Raw genomic sequence first — 13,140 nt, 5'->3', positions numbered from 1 at the left:
AACTTCCACCACATCATCCTCTACAACTTCCAACACATAATCTTATCTACCTTCCAACACATCACCCTCTGCAACTTCCAACACATCACCCTCTGCAACTTCCAACATGTCACCCTCTGCAACTTCCAACACATCATTCTCTGCAACTTCCAACACGTCATCCTCTGCAACTTCAACCACGTCATCCTCTGCAACTTCCAACACGTCACCCTCTGCAGCTTCCATCACGTCACCCTCTGCAACTTCCACATCATCCTCTGCAACTTCCAACACGTTATCCTCTGCAACTTCCAACAAGTCATCCGCTACAACTTCCAACACATCATCCTCTGCAACTTCTAACACATCATCCTCTGCAACTTCCAACACATCATCCTCTGCAACCTCCAACACATCATCCTCTGCAACTTCCACCATGTCATTCTCTGCAACTTCCACGTCACCCTCTGCAACTTCCAACACGTCACCCTCTGCAATTTCCAACACATCACCCTCTGCAACTTCCAACACGTCACCCTCTGCAACTTCCAACACATCATCCTCTGCAACTTCCAACACATCACCCTCTGCAACTTCCACATCACCCTCTGCAACTTCCAACACGTCACCCTCTGCAACTTCCAACACGTCACCCTCTGCAACTTCCAACACATCATCCTCTGCGAATTCCGAAACGTCATCCTCTGCAACTTCCAACACATCATCCTCTGCAACTTCCAACACATCATCCTCTGCAACTTCCAACACGTCATCCTCTGCAACTTCCAACACGTCATCCGCTACAACTTCCAACACATCATCCTCTGCAACTTCTAACACATCATCCTCTGCAACTTCCAACACATCATCCTCTGCAACTTCCAACACATCATCCTCTGCAACTTCCACCATGTCATTCTCTGCAACTTCCACGTCACCCTCTGCAACTTCCAACACGTCACCCTCTGCAATTTCCAACACATCACCCTCTGCAACTTCCAACACGTCACCCTCTGCAACTTCCATCACGTCACCCTCTGCAACTTCCACATCACCCTCTGCAAATACCAACACATCATCCTCTGCAAATTCCAACTCGTCATCCTCTGCAACCTCCACCATGTCACCCTCTGCAACTTCCAACACGTCACCCTCTGCAACTTCCACATCACCCTCTGCAACTTCCAACACGTCACCCTCTGCAACTTCCAGCACGTCACCCTCTGCAACTTCCACATCACCCTCTGCAACTTCCAACACGTCACCCTCTGCAACTTCCAACACGTCACCCTCTGCAACTTCCAGCACGTCATTCTCTGCAACTTCCATCAGGTCATCCTCTGCAACTTCCACCTCGTCATCCTCTGCAAATTCCAACACGTCATCCTCTGCAACTTCCAACACGTCATCCTCTGCAAATTCCAACACGTCACCCTCTGCAACTTCCAACACGTCACCCTCTGCAACTTCCAACACGTCATCCTCTGCAACTTCCAACACGTCATCCTCTGCAAATTCCAACATGTCACCCTCTGCAGCTTCCATCACGTCACCCTCTGCAACTTCCAACATGTCATCCGCTACAACTTCCAACACATCATCCTCTGCAACTTCCAACACATCATCCTCTGCGAATTCCGACACGTCATCCTCTGCGAATTCCAACACGTCATCCTCTGCAACTTCCAGCACGTCATCCTCTGCAACTTCCAACACGTCACCCTCTGCAACTTCCAACACATCATTTTCTGCAACTTCCAACACATCACCCTCTGCAACTTCCACATCATCCTCTGCAAATTCCAACATGTCACCCTCTGCAACCTTCAACACGTCATCTTCTGCAACTTCCAACACATCATCCTCTGCAACTTTGAACACAATACCGTCTGCAACTTCCAACACATCATCCTCTGCAACTTCCAACGCATCATCCTCTGCAACTTTGAACAGATCACCCTCTGCAACTTGCACCATCCTACCATTTTCAATGGGATGCTCCCCCCAAACACACCTGTACTTGCTGTCCCCACCAACTCTCTCGCCTTCCAATGGAATTACTCCTTCTGCCCTGGAGCAGTGGGAGCCCAAGGGGAGATCTTTGGCTGCTGGCAGCCTTAGTAAAGCAGCAGTACAAAACAGTTTCACAAAAGAGATAGAGAGTTTCAAAAATGAAGTGGAAGGGCTAAACCAGCAACGTGTTACCATGGGGGAGATTGCCTAGTCAACTCAAACTTCAGCTAAAGAGATAGAGGATAGGAGCACAGAGATGACTAGGAAAGGTGCAGTAGTTAGAGACTGCCACAGAACTAACTGGCATCCAGACCCATTAAGGTCTGAGCTCTGAAGTTGTGGGAGGCGACCTGGACACAGCGATGTGGGATGGAGACATTTGGTTAGGTTGTGAGGATGGGTAAAAGAGATTATAGGAGAGCCTCAGGGATCTCCCTCTAAGTGAGCACCTTTCCCCCATGCAGCTGTACCAGTACAGGCCAGACTGGTGGCCACTTTGTACCAGAACTGGCAAGGTGTCTGTCAGCCTATAGCCCCTCCAGCTTCCATGGATCAGCGTGAGGGAGAGCAGCAGGTTTCGGGAGAGGGACCTGCGGTGGATAACACTGTGGGTCTCACTGAGACAACTACTCTCAGGGAATTCTTTGCTAAGGAACTGGTGGAGCTGGGAGACAGGTGTAGTGCTGGAGGGAGTCTATCCAATAGGGAGATGGGTGTTTGGGGGGGTGGGGGTGGATTTACCATGCCCTGTGAGCGGTTCCTGCTTCCCACTCGGGTGAGGAGTCACTATGGGCAGAGTGATAGCTGCAATTAAGGTCAGGTATCACTTACCCTCGAGTGGGATTTGCAGCCCTGGGAGGAGTGGAGTGCAGCTGGGCTCTCATCTCAGGTATCTGCTATGGCAATGACAACCCACAAGAGGATCATCGGTTTAACAATATCATGGTTAAAGCAGCAGCTCCCAGTTTAAAGGGAGTGAGACTGCCCCCAATGTTAGAGGGTACCGTAGATGCCACCAGAGTTTTGGAGGGAGTAATGTGGGGGAATGGCCTCTGAGTTGGATGTGCAGGTTAGGTATACAGCCTGAGGGTGGAGTGCCCTGTGTGACCTGTAAGCGAAAGCTTCTGGCTCTGCTCAGAGCTGGGGTCTGATAGGAGCAGGTAAATGGGGTTCCCACTGTTATATGGAGCAAGCAATAGCAAGGGAAGTGGGGGCAGGAGGCCATCAAGGGAGAAGGGTCATTCTCCAAACCCTACCCCGATACAGGCTCCTTCTGTCCTCTGCAGGATTCCTCGCATTTCATTCAGGGTTCCCTATATCCTTTGCAAAGGGAACTGATGGCAGTGGGTGGCATCTTCCTGCCCCATTCCCAAAGGGAAGGGAGGGTTCATTCCCCCTGCACCCTCCCCCCTATAATAAAGTATGAACTGTCTGAGTTTGGCAAAGTGTTTTTCTTTTTGTTCTTTGGAAAAAGTGTTAAAGTTTTCCACTGTGGAAATTAACTGTTCTAAGTTTTGCAGTTAATTGCGAAGGGTGGGAAGGAAGAAAACTACAAGCATGGATTAAATTTGTTTTTGGAGGGAGATTGGATCCCTTAGGAGTGAACTGAAGTGTTCCTTTTCCTAACAAGAATGTTCCACAAGGTTAAAAAATATTTTGGGTATTGTCAACACATTGAATTTAAATTCTTCTGGAAAGAACTTTGCAAAGATGAGACATATTCACACCCTGAGACTCATTAAACACAAATGAGTAGCCAGGATTCAGGTAATTCCTGTCTCTTAAAATGCAAATGTGTAATGTGTTTGTTGTCCAGCATGTGTCAGGTAAAATGCAGTTTAGAGTACACCATAAATACGAGAAGGTCTGCAGAAGCTGGAAATCCAAAGCGACACAGACAAAATGCTGGAGGAACTCAGCAGGTCAGGCAGCATCTGTGGAAAAAATAAATAGTTAACGTTTCTGGCTGAGTTCCCTCAGGACCACAGAAAATCACAGGGAGAAGGCAGACAAAGTGAGCCAGCACACTGTGAATTTCATTACAAGAAACTTAAATAACGACCATCAATCTCCTGGTTGAAGACGACCTACAAATGAAAAGTAATCGGTACATAAATACAGAAGACACCGACGGCAAGCCGTGAATAAAGTGTTAAAATATAATGGTAATGGTTTGTTATAATGAAGGCTCGTTCTCAAAGGTAGGTGATTAGTTATATGGATTAGAATAGAAAGAGTTTGAGAAAATAGACAGGAAGGATCTGAGTTACTGTAGGGACATCTAGTCCCACAAACCCTGATGGAAAGGCAGACTGAGAAAGAGAAGGAATTGCACACAGCGTTTGAAGGCAGCCACTCCTGCCTGAAGGGGAGTGAACACAAATGAGCCGGTCTCAGAGCTGGACAGTCCAGCAGTGGATGCCACCAGGGCAGATACTTGAATTGAGACCATCTCAAATCCTCCTGTAGATTGATCAAAGAAACTGGTTGTCAAGCTCTGTCTGATCTGTCATGGCATGGAAAGTAAACTGTTTCCTCTAAACCTGATACAAAGTTATTTTGCCGTGCCCCTGCCCACAGAGTAACTACTAACAGCCAGTCCTGAAGGCTTTGGCTATCAGAGAATGAAGAGATGAAGAGGATGTGATCAAATTTCTGGAACATTTTATTGTCATCTCTGCTCAGTCTTGCAGATAGCCAGTGAAGGATGTTAGATAGTGCAGGATATGATAGGTTAGTAGTTGGGGGAGGGATCTGAGGTGAAAGGCATTTTCACTGCCCTGCTTAATCAGATCCTCCTTAAAGACTGGTCTTCCTGGGACAGATTTCTGTCCAGGGGCCAAGAGAAGGGTATGCTAGGGAGTATACTGGAGTTATATGAATATAACACTTATTAATTCAAACAAAAAACAGCTTTCAGTTCTTAATGTTAATTGTAAATTGCAAGCAGTAAGCCGTTCGCATTTTCATCAGCCATACGTTAAGAGAATCAGGCACTGGAGGGTTGGTGGACTGCTGTAGTGCACTAGGCTGACAGTTCTGGGCAGCAGTGTTTTATGTTTTGTGTATAGTATATTGACGCAACCATATCGATTATACAAACCTGTGGACTGGGTGTCATGTCTTTCAAGGAGTGGTATGTTGCAGTGGATATCAATTTTACCTGTTCATTGAAAGCTGCTCCCCCGTACTAGCTAGGGATTGGCCCTCCCACTAGCTGATGATGTCATGGCACAGGTAGAATTTATGTCTAACACGCAGTAACCTCGCGGATTTTTTTCACATTTTGGGTTGCCATAGGCAGTTTGGCGTTGCCATGGAAACAGTAAACAGTGGAGGTGTGCTGTAGTAAAGAGGGCCCAGGTGCACACTTTAGGTTAGTATTTGCCACTGCGTGTGTGCTTAGTGTCTGTTTTGTCCTGTCACTTTGGGCGCTCAGTTTAGATGAATATTGGTAACCTACTGTAACCTGGAGGGTTTTCTCAATGTTTAGTACTTGTCTGCTCCTATAAATAAATAGTTAGTCTACTAAGCAGTACCGTGTGTCTTCCGTCCCCACTCACTGAACGCGCAAACCTGATTTCACATACCAGTTTAATACTATACATTTTCATTTGCCTGTCTCTCAAATTCATCCACAATATTTTAGCCACTATACCACATATTTCTTTCCTCCTAGCTCAGGTGCCTTGTATACAATTCCCGCTTTCCGGTGCGAACCTCTTTTCTAGACTTCCCTGGATTGTTGCACACCCGACCCCACTCCTGCATTCTATTGGCAAGAATGGGACTGAACCTCGAGACATGAAGACTGAATCCCTGAAGCTGGACCTGAAAGCCACAGACATCATCTTCTTTCATTTTAAAGATAAAATTGTATATGTTACAAGTTATTTGTGATTCATCCATGACTCATTCACAGTTGCTGCAGATCTCTATTTTTATCCCCTTCCCCTGAACATTCTGCTTTCTCTTCATAATCTTGGCATCCTTACCTCTATTTTCAATTTCCAACTCACTTTTTGAAGGCTGTTCACTCCTGCACTCATAATCTAATGTTGCCTTCCAGTTCACTTCTGCGTTGACATTCAAATTTACATCCCCAATTTTGACATTTTCCCATGGTATTGGTCTTCCAACACCTTCCAAGACTAAACTGATCTTCCGATTATATTATTTTGAATATCCTTGCCGCAATCTCACCCGTCACGTTTTGTAATATTAAAAAAACATTAAGCTAATTCAAAGTAAGACACAAGAGTCCAGGAATGTGGGTCTAACTGGGAGTTTACTTTAAGTGAGGTGTGCACGTAGCACATGGTAGCGTGATGACATATGCAAATCACTTATATTTACATACAAGCCATAATTAATTATTTACACAAACAATAATGTTTCATCAATTACTCAAATGCTACAAAATATTAAATATACAGCAGTCCGTACTGCTTAGCTATAGACTCCAATGCAATGAAGAATGCATTTTAGCGCTACGTAATACAACCACTATATACAGACATCCACCGCATAGTAAAATTTAAGCTGTCTCCTTCGGGTCTAAAGGTTTAACCACCATAGAGGATTTTTTACTCTTGTGAGATAGCATCTTTCCTGACAAGGCAGATCACTCTGCTCAGCAGATGAGACTCGTGTCTGTGAAACACCTCAGATCTGGGGCCTCCTCCGTGCTGGTTCTGACATCAGTAACCAATTTTCTTCTCTAACCGTTTGCTCTGCTCTCCTCAACCGATCGAAGATGTCAGAATGTGATCCGCTGTGTAGGAGAATGGTCCAGTTTTGTGCTTAATCTTTCTGAGTGCCCACTTTTGATCACTCTGTAGTCCCTCCCCACGAGTGAAACACTGAACCCTTGTTTGAGGAGTGTTCAATTTGTCCCAGCTGTTTGTCCTGCGTACTCCTCTGAGATTGTGTCTGAGGAGATCCCAGCATGAACAGAAAGGTGGTGTGTGTTGCATGACGATATGCAAGGGGGAAATTTGCGAGCTTCTGGTTCAGTGTTAGTGTAGTGTGATCTGCTGACAGTGCTCACAGAGCCTTCTTTAAACTCTGGACAAACCTCTACGCCAAGCCATTTGTAGTTGGATGTAATCAATCAAATCAAATTTAATTATCATTCAAACCATACATAGATACAACTGAATGAGACAGTGTTCCTCTATGGCCAAAGTGCAAAACATTCAAAAAAAGTGAGTAATATTCAAAATAGCGAGTAACACAATTCAAAATAATGAGCAAAGAAGCAAATTCACTCTTAAAAAATCATATAGAGTCCAAGACCCTGAGTGACAATGTCCAGCAATTGATGGTATGTCCGGCCACATGCGATCCAGTCGGTTATTCCACCGCTCGAACACGGAAAGGCAACACCGACGGGAGAGGCCAGGCTCAACTGGCCTAGTCCTCGTTACAACCAAGGTTACACCACACCCCGTCACCTGTCTCTCCACCAAACAAGGGTAACAGGCCTGCAGAAACTTACATTATCAGTGTCCGACAGAGTCTTGTGATTGCAAGTGAAATGTGCGAGACAACCTACCACAATTATTCTGCGCCAACTATGATGCTTTCAAGCAGCGGCCAGCAACACGGTCTGTAGCCAGGTCAGCTCCATCATACACAAACTGACTCCGCCGACATCCCGATGCGTTCCTTTCCCAATATCCTGGCTGGCCCCTTCTCCAGCATCCCAGAATTTGCCTTATTCTATTCATTTTTAGGAATGACCCACAAACTGTGGTCCACTGTCACTAAGTGTTCTTCTGAAGAGGTTTCTCAATGATGCATCACCAGTGTGCCAGGCTGCAGTGGAGGCTACTTCTGGTCACTCTGTTGTTGTATCCACTATTACCAAGAGATTTGTGCCCATGAATGGTTGGCAAAATCCACATGAATCCTCTGCCAGGACAAAGCAAGCCATTCCCAGCGATGGAGAGGTGCTGCTCTGGGCATCTTTTGGACATGTTGGCATCCCATACAGTGCATGGCAAGCTGCTCGATCTGCTGATCTATTCCAGGCCATTTCAAACCAATGCCTTCATTTTAACCATGCCTGGATGCCCAGCATGCAGCTCCTAAACACTTTAGCTCTCAGCTTGGATGGTATAACAACTCTCAATCGCCACACAAGGCAACTTCCATCAAGGGAAGTTCATCCCAGTGCTGGTAAAAATGGGGAAACTGGAGTTTTCCTTGCACTTTCCAGCCATTATTGGTGGCCACGTAGACCTGAGATAGTGTGGCTCTTTTCAGGTTTCCCTTTGGATTATCTCTACAATAAGGGGGAAACTTCTGATTTGTGTCAGGGAGAATACGTCAAAAGGAGTGAGTAAATTTCTATGGTACTTCCTTTTCCAACTGTAAAGACAATCATCCATCAGCATTTCCATGATTAGTTGTCCTCTTGAATTCAAACTTGTAATTTTGTCCTCCAGGAAAGAGCACACCTCTGCGTTCCTGCTGCTGCTGTAGAATGAAAATGGACACTAGTGGCTGATGATCAGTAACAGAGGTAAACTCTCCCCATTACTGTTTGAAATGTTTTACACCCCAAATCAGACTCAAAGCCTCTCCATCAACCTGTGCGCCATCTTGCTCTGCAGTGGTAAGGGAACATGTTGCAAAGGCTGTGCGCATTCACTTCCATCACTCATAACATGTGACATGACTGCTCCTATACAAAGCAAAGCGCCATCCACTGGATGATTTGGATCACAATGTGTCAGTACTGTGCCTGCCATCACTGCTTCCTTTTTTTTTGTAATTCAAATTTTTATTATTATTTATTCTTATTTTACAAAGCAGCACAGCATATCATACAGCAGATACAGTACAGTATATTTATACAGCCATCCCATGACAGGAAAATATATTAAACTAAGAAACCGAAAAAAACTTCTAATTTAAGTTTAAATTAACAGACAACCAAAATTGATCCCACGCGCCTTGCACATTTTCCTCACTGTTAATTCTTCCCAGCATGTGTTCATATGATGAAATCTTAACCACTCCCTTTAAAAACCATCTCACACTGCTTTGACCATTGCCACTTCTTCGCAATCTGCAGTATTAAGTTCAAGGGATGAGCAAAGCAGCTAGGTTTAAGCAGGAACCTGTTATAGTAGTTGACAAATCCTAAAAAGGACCACAACTGGGACACATCCTTTGGCCTTGGGCATCCCCCACTGCTTGAATTTTCAGCAAGTTTCACCTTTAAATCTGCATTGGCCTGCAGTGTGTGAGCCCCTGCCACAACAGAAACACAACCTTTTTGGCCAGGCTGGTTTCTGTTTAGATGTTGCAATTTTGTTCACGCTGACTTTCATTCCTGACTGCAACTTAATTGCATCTCTGCCTACAGTTTCCATTGAAACAGTGACCTTAACTGCTCTCTTAAATGTGAGCACTGCTTCCATTAGGAGCCATTTTTGAATATTTTTATAAGATTCCACAAACTGAACGATCCCTTAGTGTATCATTAATCCCATTACCAAACTGACAATGTTCAATCTCTTCAATTCAGCCACATATGTTGAAATGGACTCCCCTTCATTTTGGTTCCACTGATGAACCTAAAGCATTCTGCAATCAACAGTGGCTTCAGTTATAAATGTTCCTGCATTACTTTGACAATATCAGCAAAGCTAATTTCTGCTGGTTTGGTTGGAGCAGTGAAACTTCAAAGCAAATTGTATGCCTTCAAACACAATGCACTTAGCAAAATTGGTCCTCATTTCTCACTGGCTATTTCATTTGCTTCAGATGAGGAATGAATGTGATGGTGGAGGAATTCAGTGGATCAGGCAGCACCTGTGCAGCGAAATGGAAAGTCAATCTCAATCCAAAACTGTGAATGTTCATTCCCTCCAGCGAAGCTACCTGACTCCTGAAGTTCTACCAGCATCATATCTGTTCCTCAACTGTAGTCTCCTGCATCTTCAATTTTTTTGCAGCTTCCTGAACAAACAACAGATATGCTAAAGAGATGTTTAGAGGACAGTTCTTCCAACACAACGACAATCTTTTCTTGCTTCTGTACTGAAGATGCTATTGTGGTCAAGATCTGGAGTTCTCTACTTCAAAAACAATCTGCTATCAGCGAATCAGAGATGATAGTAAGCTTGGCCACTGTTTATTATGTTATATAATTAGCTCATATTAGTGTCAAGCTAATTGTCCAAAGGGTAAAAAACACAGATTGTCAGTTGTTCGAAGCAGCATCTACATGGGCCAGAAGTTCAAAGGTTCAATTTAATGTCAGAGAATTGTATACAATGTACATCCTGAAATGCTTTTTCTTCGCAAAACAGCCATGAAAACAGAAGAGTGCCCCAAAGAATGAACAACAGTTAAACGTGAGAACCCCAAAGTTCCCCCTCCCACGCGTAAGCGGCAGCGAGCAACGATCCCCCCCCTCCCATTATCAATGTTTTCAGATCAATGCATCAGGACCGAGAATGGAGAAGGAAGGTAGCTGGTATAAAGAGCAAAGTAGACTTGAATGGAGAATGGGTACCCTACAAGAGTTATTCTATGACACTAAACAACTGATTTAATTCCAGTTGCAACACAACATCTGCTACATTTGTATGCAATGATAGTTTCCCGTTTTCAAGGCAATAGAACTGTCAGAGGAATGGACGGTGGCAGCACCCATATTGTGCATATTCTCTGTATTTATTTCCCTTAAACCATGTGTTGTATAAATTCTTGTACACACACTCCAGTCATTTAGAACACATTGCTCTTGTTCCTTCCTCTGAAGTACATTCTTTAACACTTCTCACCTGTAGATCCTTCTCAAGACTCTGTCGCTCAGCCATCAACACTCGTTCCTGAAGTTCCTCAATTGTGCCCTGCAACAGTTCATTCTCCTCAATCACAGCACTGATACGCTGCTCCAGTTCATGTTTTCGTTCCGTTAGCATTTTTATCTGAGATCAGGAGGTAAAATTAGGCATCAGAATGCTGTAGACAGCCCAGCTGCAATGTGGAGACAAAGTGTGATGGATAAAGGAGGCATTGGCTATGGATATGGGGTAAATGAGGGTAAGGCAGGGAAGGGAAGGCCACAAAAATAGGATAAGGGCAACATCAAGAGGATGGGAAGTCAGGCAAGAAATAACAGGTAAAGATGCTGCAGATAAGATAGGACAGCCAGAACGTCTGAATACTTAAATCCCAGCTGGACACAACAGGTGCTTTTAACCACCTAACCACATCAACATTGGCTGATTGCACTCAGATGGATGCAACTGTACTTTTCAAGCTGGAGCACCACCATTGGTGACAACGAGAGCAAGTTCACTCTACACTGAGGGCAGGAACGTTATTGTACATGCAGAACTATAAGCTGGTGTGTTTTTGTGTTCAGAGGGGCAGCAGGTCACCAAATCCAGTGAAGGGATAAAGGATTTAGTTACAGTAATGAGCAATGTTTGACAGATGTTAAAGTATTAGATAGAAAGTATTAAGTACTTACTTCTAGAATCTGCTGCTCCACATCACCCCACAGACAAAAAAAAAAGGAAAAAAAAACAAAAAATATAACAGTAATGAGCAGTATTTTTAACATTTGGTATTTTGTGTTCATCAAGTTAAGGGAAGAAAATTATTCTGCTTTTTGTAAGTAGTTAGCATTTCTAGCTTAAATTCTGATTATCCAGATTGCATGTTGTATGTCAGCAGCTTCTCACATTTACAAATCCTGTAGGAATCCTTTTGATGCTTATTCACTGTGCTGGACAGGTTGTTCCTAAATTACACATCGGAAAGTATCTATTAAAGAGCACTCACATAGCATAGACAAACAATCTTGCTCACTATCATATTAATTAAGCCGACAATTTCCACGTATTACGCCACTACTCTATATAAACTCTTCAAACATATTCACACTTTATGTAGCTAAGAGTAAACCCTCACCTCTCAAACATCCTATGCCATATAAAAAGGATCCTGAGATTCATTCATACTCGGCATACAGTCACTATATACCAAAAGGTTCAATAACACATCATCAACCCTTAGAAATGTTCACAGTGCTCTGCACGTAATTTATCTTGGACAGAGTCACAGAGCTATAGCCACAAAAATGGACTCTTTGGCCTAACACACTAATCCCATTTGCCTACATTAGGCCAATATCTCCCTCCTCCTTCCCCATCAAAGTATCTGCTCAAACACTTTTTGTATATCATAATTGTTTCTGCCTCTAGCAGCCTGTTCTATATAACTACTATATTGGAAAAACCTGCTCTTCAGATCTTTAAATATTTTCCTCTTACCTTAAACCTATGCTCTCTAGCTTTAGAGATCCTTACCCTGGAAAAAGACCATCTACCTATGCTTCTGAGAACTTTATAAATTCCTTCTGACTTTAATTCTAAAGATATATCAGCAATATATTAGAAATGTATTCAAAATTATTCAAAACCTATAAAATTTTAATGACTTTTGTACATGAAAACATAATTTTAAGTTCAAAATGGACAACCTCATATGTTTGCATTGAAATTGATTTGCAATAGTTTTACTAACTTGTTTAATCTATTAACAACTTCTTTTTCCCCATTACAATTCTTCCATCTAAACTGCTCATTTCCAAGGGCAAGTGCCTTTTTAAAAGTTTCTGTGAAATAGAACAGAGTTGTGTTTCTGCGCCAATTCCATGTTCATATTGTGCTTTCCATGCAAACCAGCTAAGACCCAAGGTTCCATGGGCATCCATTACCAGTTAATTTGTGGCTTTAAGCTTCAGAACAATTTGGGAACTGTACTCTACATGTACTCTAATGTTTTCCTACTTCCTATTTTTGGATTCTTGCTGTCCTATGTTCCAATGTTTATTTGTATAAATACTCATAACTATAAATTTAAGACTAAATATTACAATAACGTATTTTTCACTATTCTAAAGGAACAGATATATAAGCAAACCATAAAAATCCTGGTGTTATAGGACAAGAGGATAAATAAGAGTCCTAAACAATGATATAGAAACATAGAAAACCTGCAGCACAATACAGGCCCTTTGGCCCACAATGCTGTGCTGGACATGTACTTACTTTAGAAATTACCTAGGGTTACCTATAGCCCTCTATTTTTCTAAGCTCCATGTACCTATCCAAA

General features: G+C 43.3%; 2 protein-coding genes across 5 annotated transcripts in view; both read right to left on the bottom strand.

The window, feature by feature from the left end:
* LOC132404267 (uncharacterized) overlaps window positions 1-13,140 on the bottom strand; it is a 504,471-nt gene that overhangs the window by 112,706 nt on the left and 378,625 nt on the right. The window lies entirely within an intron of this gene.
* The window catches only part of LOC132404261 (BICD family-like cargo adapter 1), an 85,819-nt gene that overhangs the window by 23,272 nt on the left and 49,407 nt on the right, over window positions 1-13,140 (bottom strand). For 3 of the 4 annotated variants that reach the window (XM_059988392.1, XM_059988391.1, XM_059988394.1), the window contains exon 4: window positions 10,797-10,943. The exons of the other annotated variant lie outside the window; for it this stretch is intronic. In XM_059988392.1, the coding sequence (XP_059844375.1) occupies window positions 10,797-10,943 (147 nt within the window). The remainder of the gene's footprint in view (window positions 1-10,796; window positions 10,944-13,140) is intronic. 4 annotated transcript variants of the gene reach the window in all.

Source organism: Hypanus sabinus, chromosome 13 (assembly GCF_030144855.1).
Source record: "Hypanus sabinus isolate sHypSab1 chromosome 13, sHypSab1.hap1, whole genome shotgun sequence".
NCBI classification, from domain to species: domain Eukaryota; kingdom Metazoa; phylum Chordata; class Chondrichthyes; order Myliobatiformes; family Dasyatidae; genus Hypanus; species Hypanus sabinus.
Note: the sequence above shows the minus strand (reverse complement) of the source record. Positions and strands in the feature narration are given on the sequence as shown.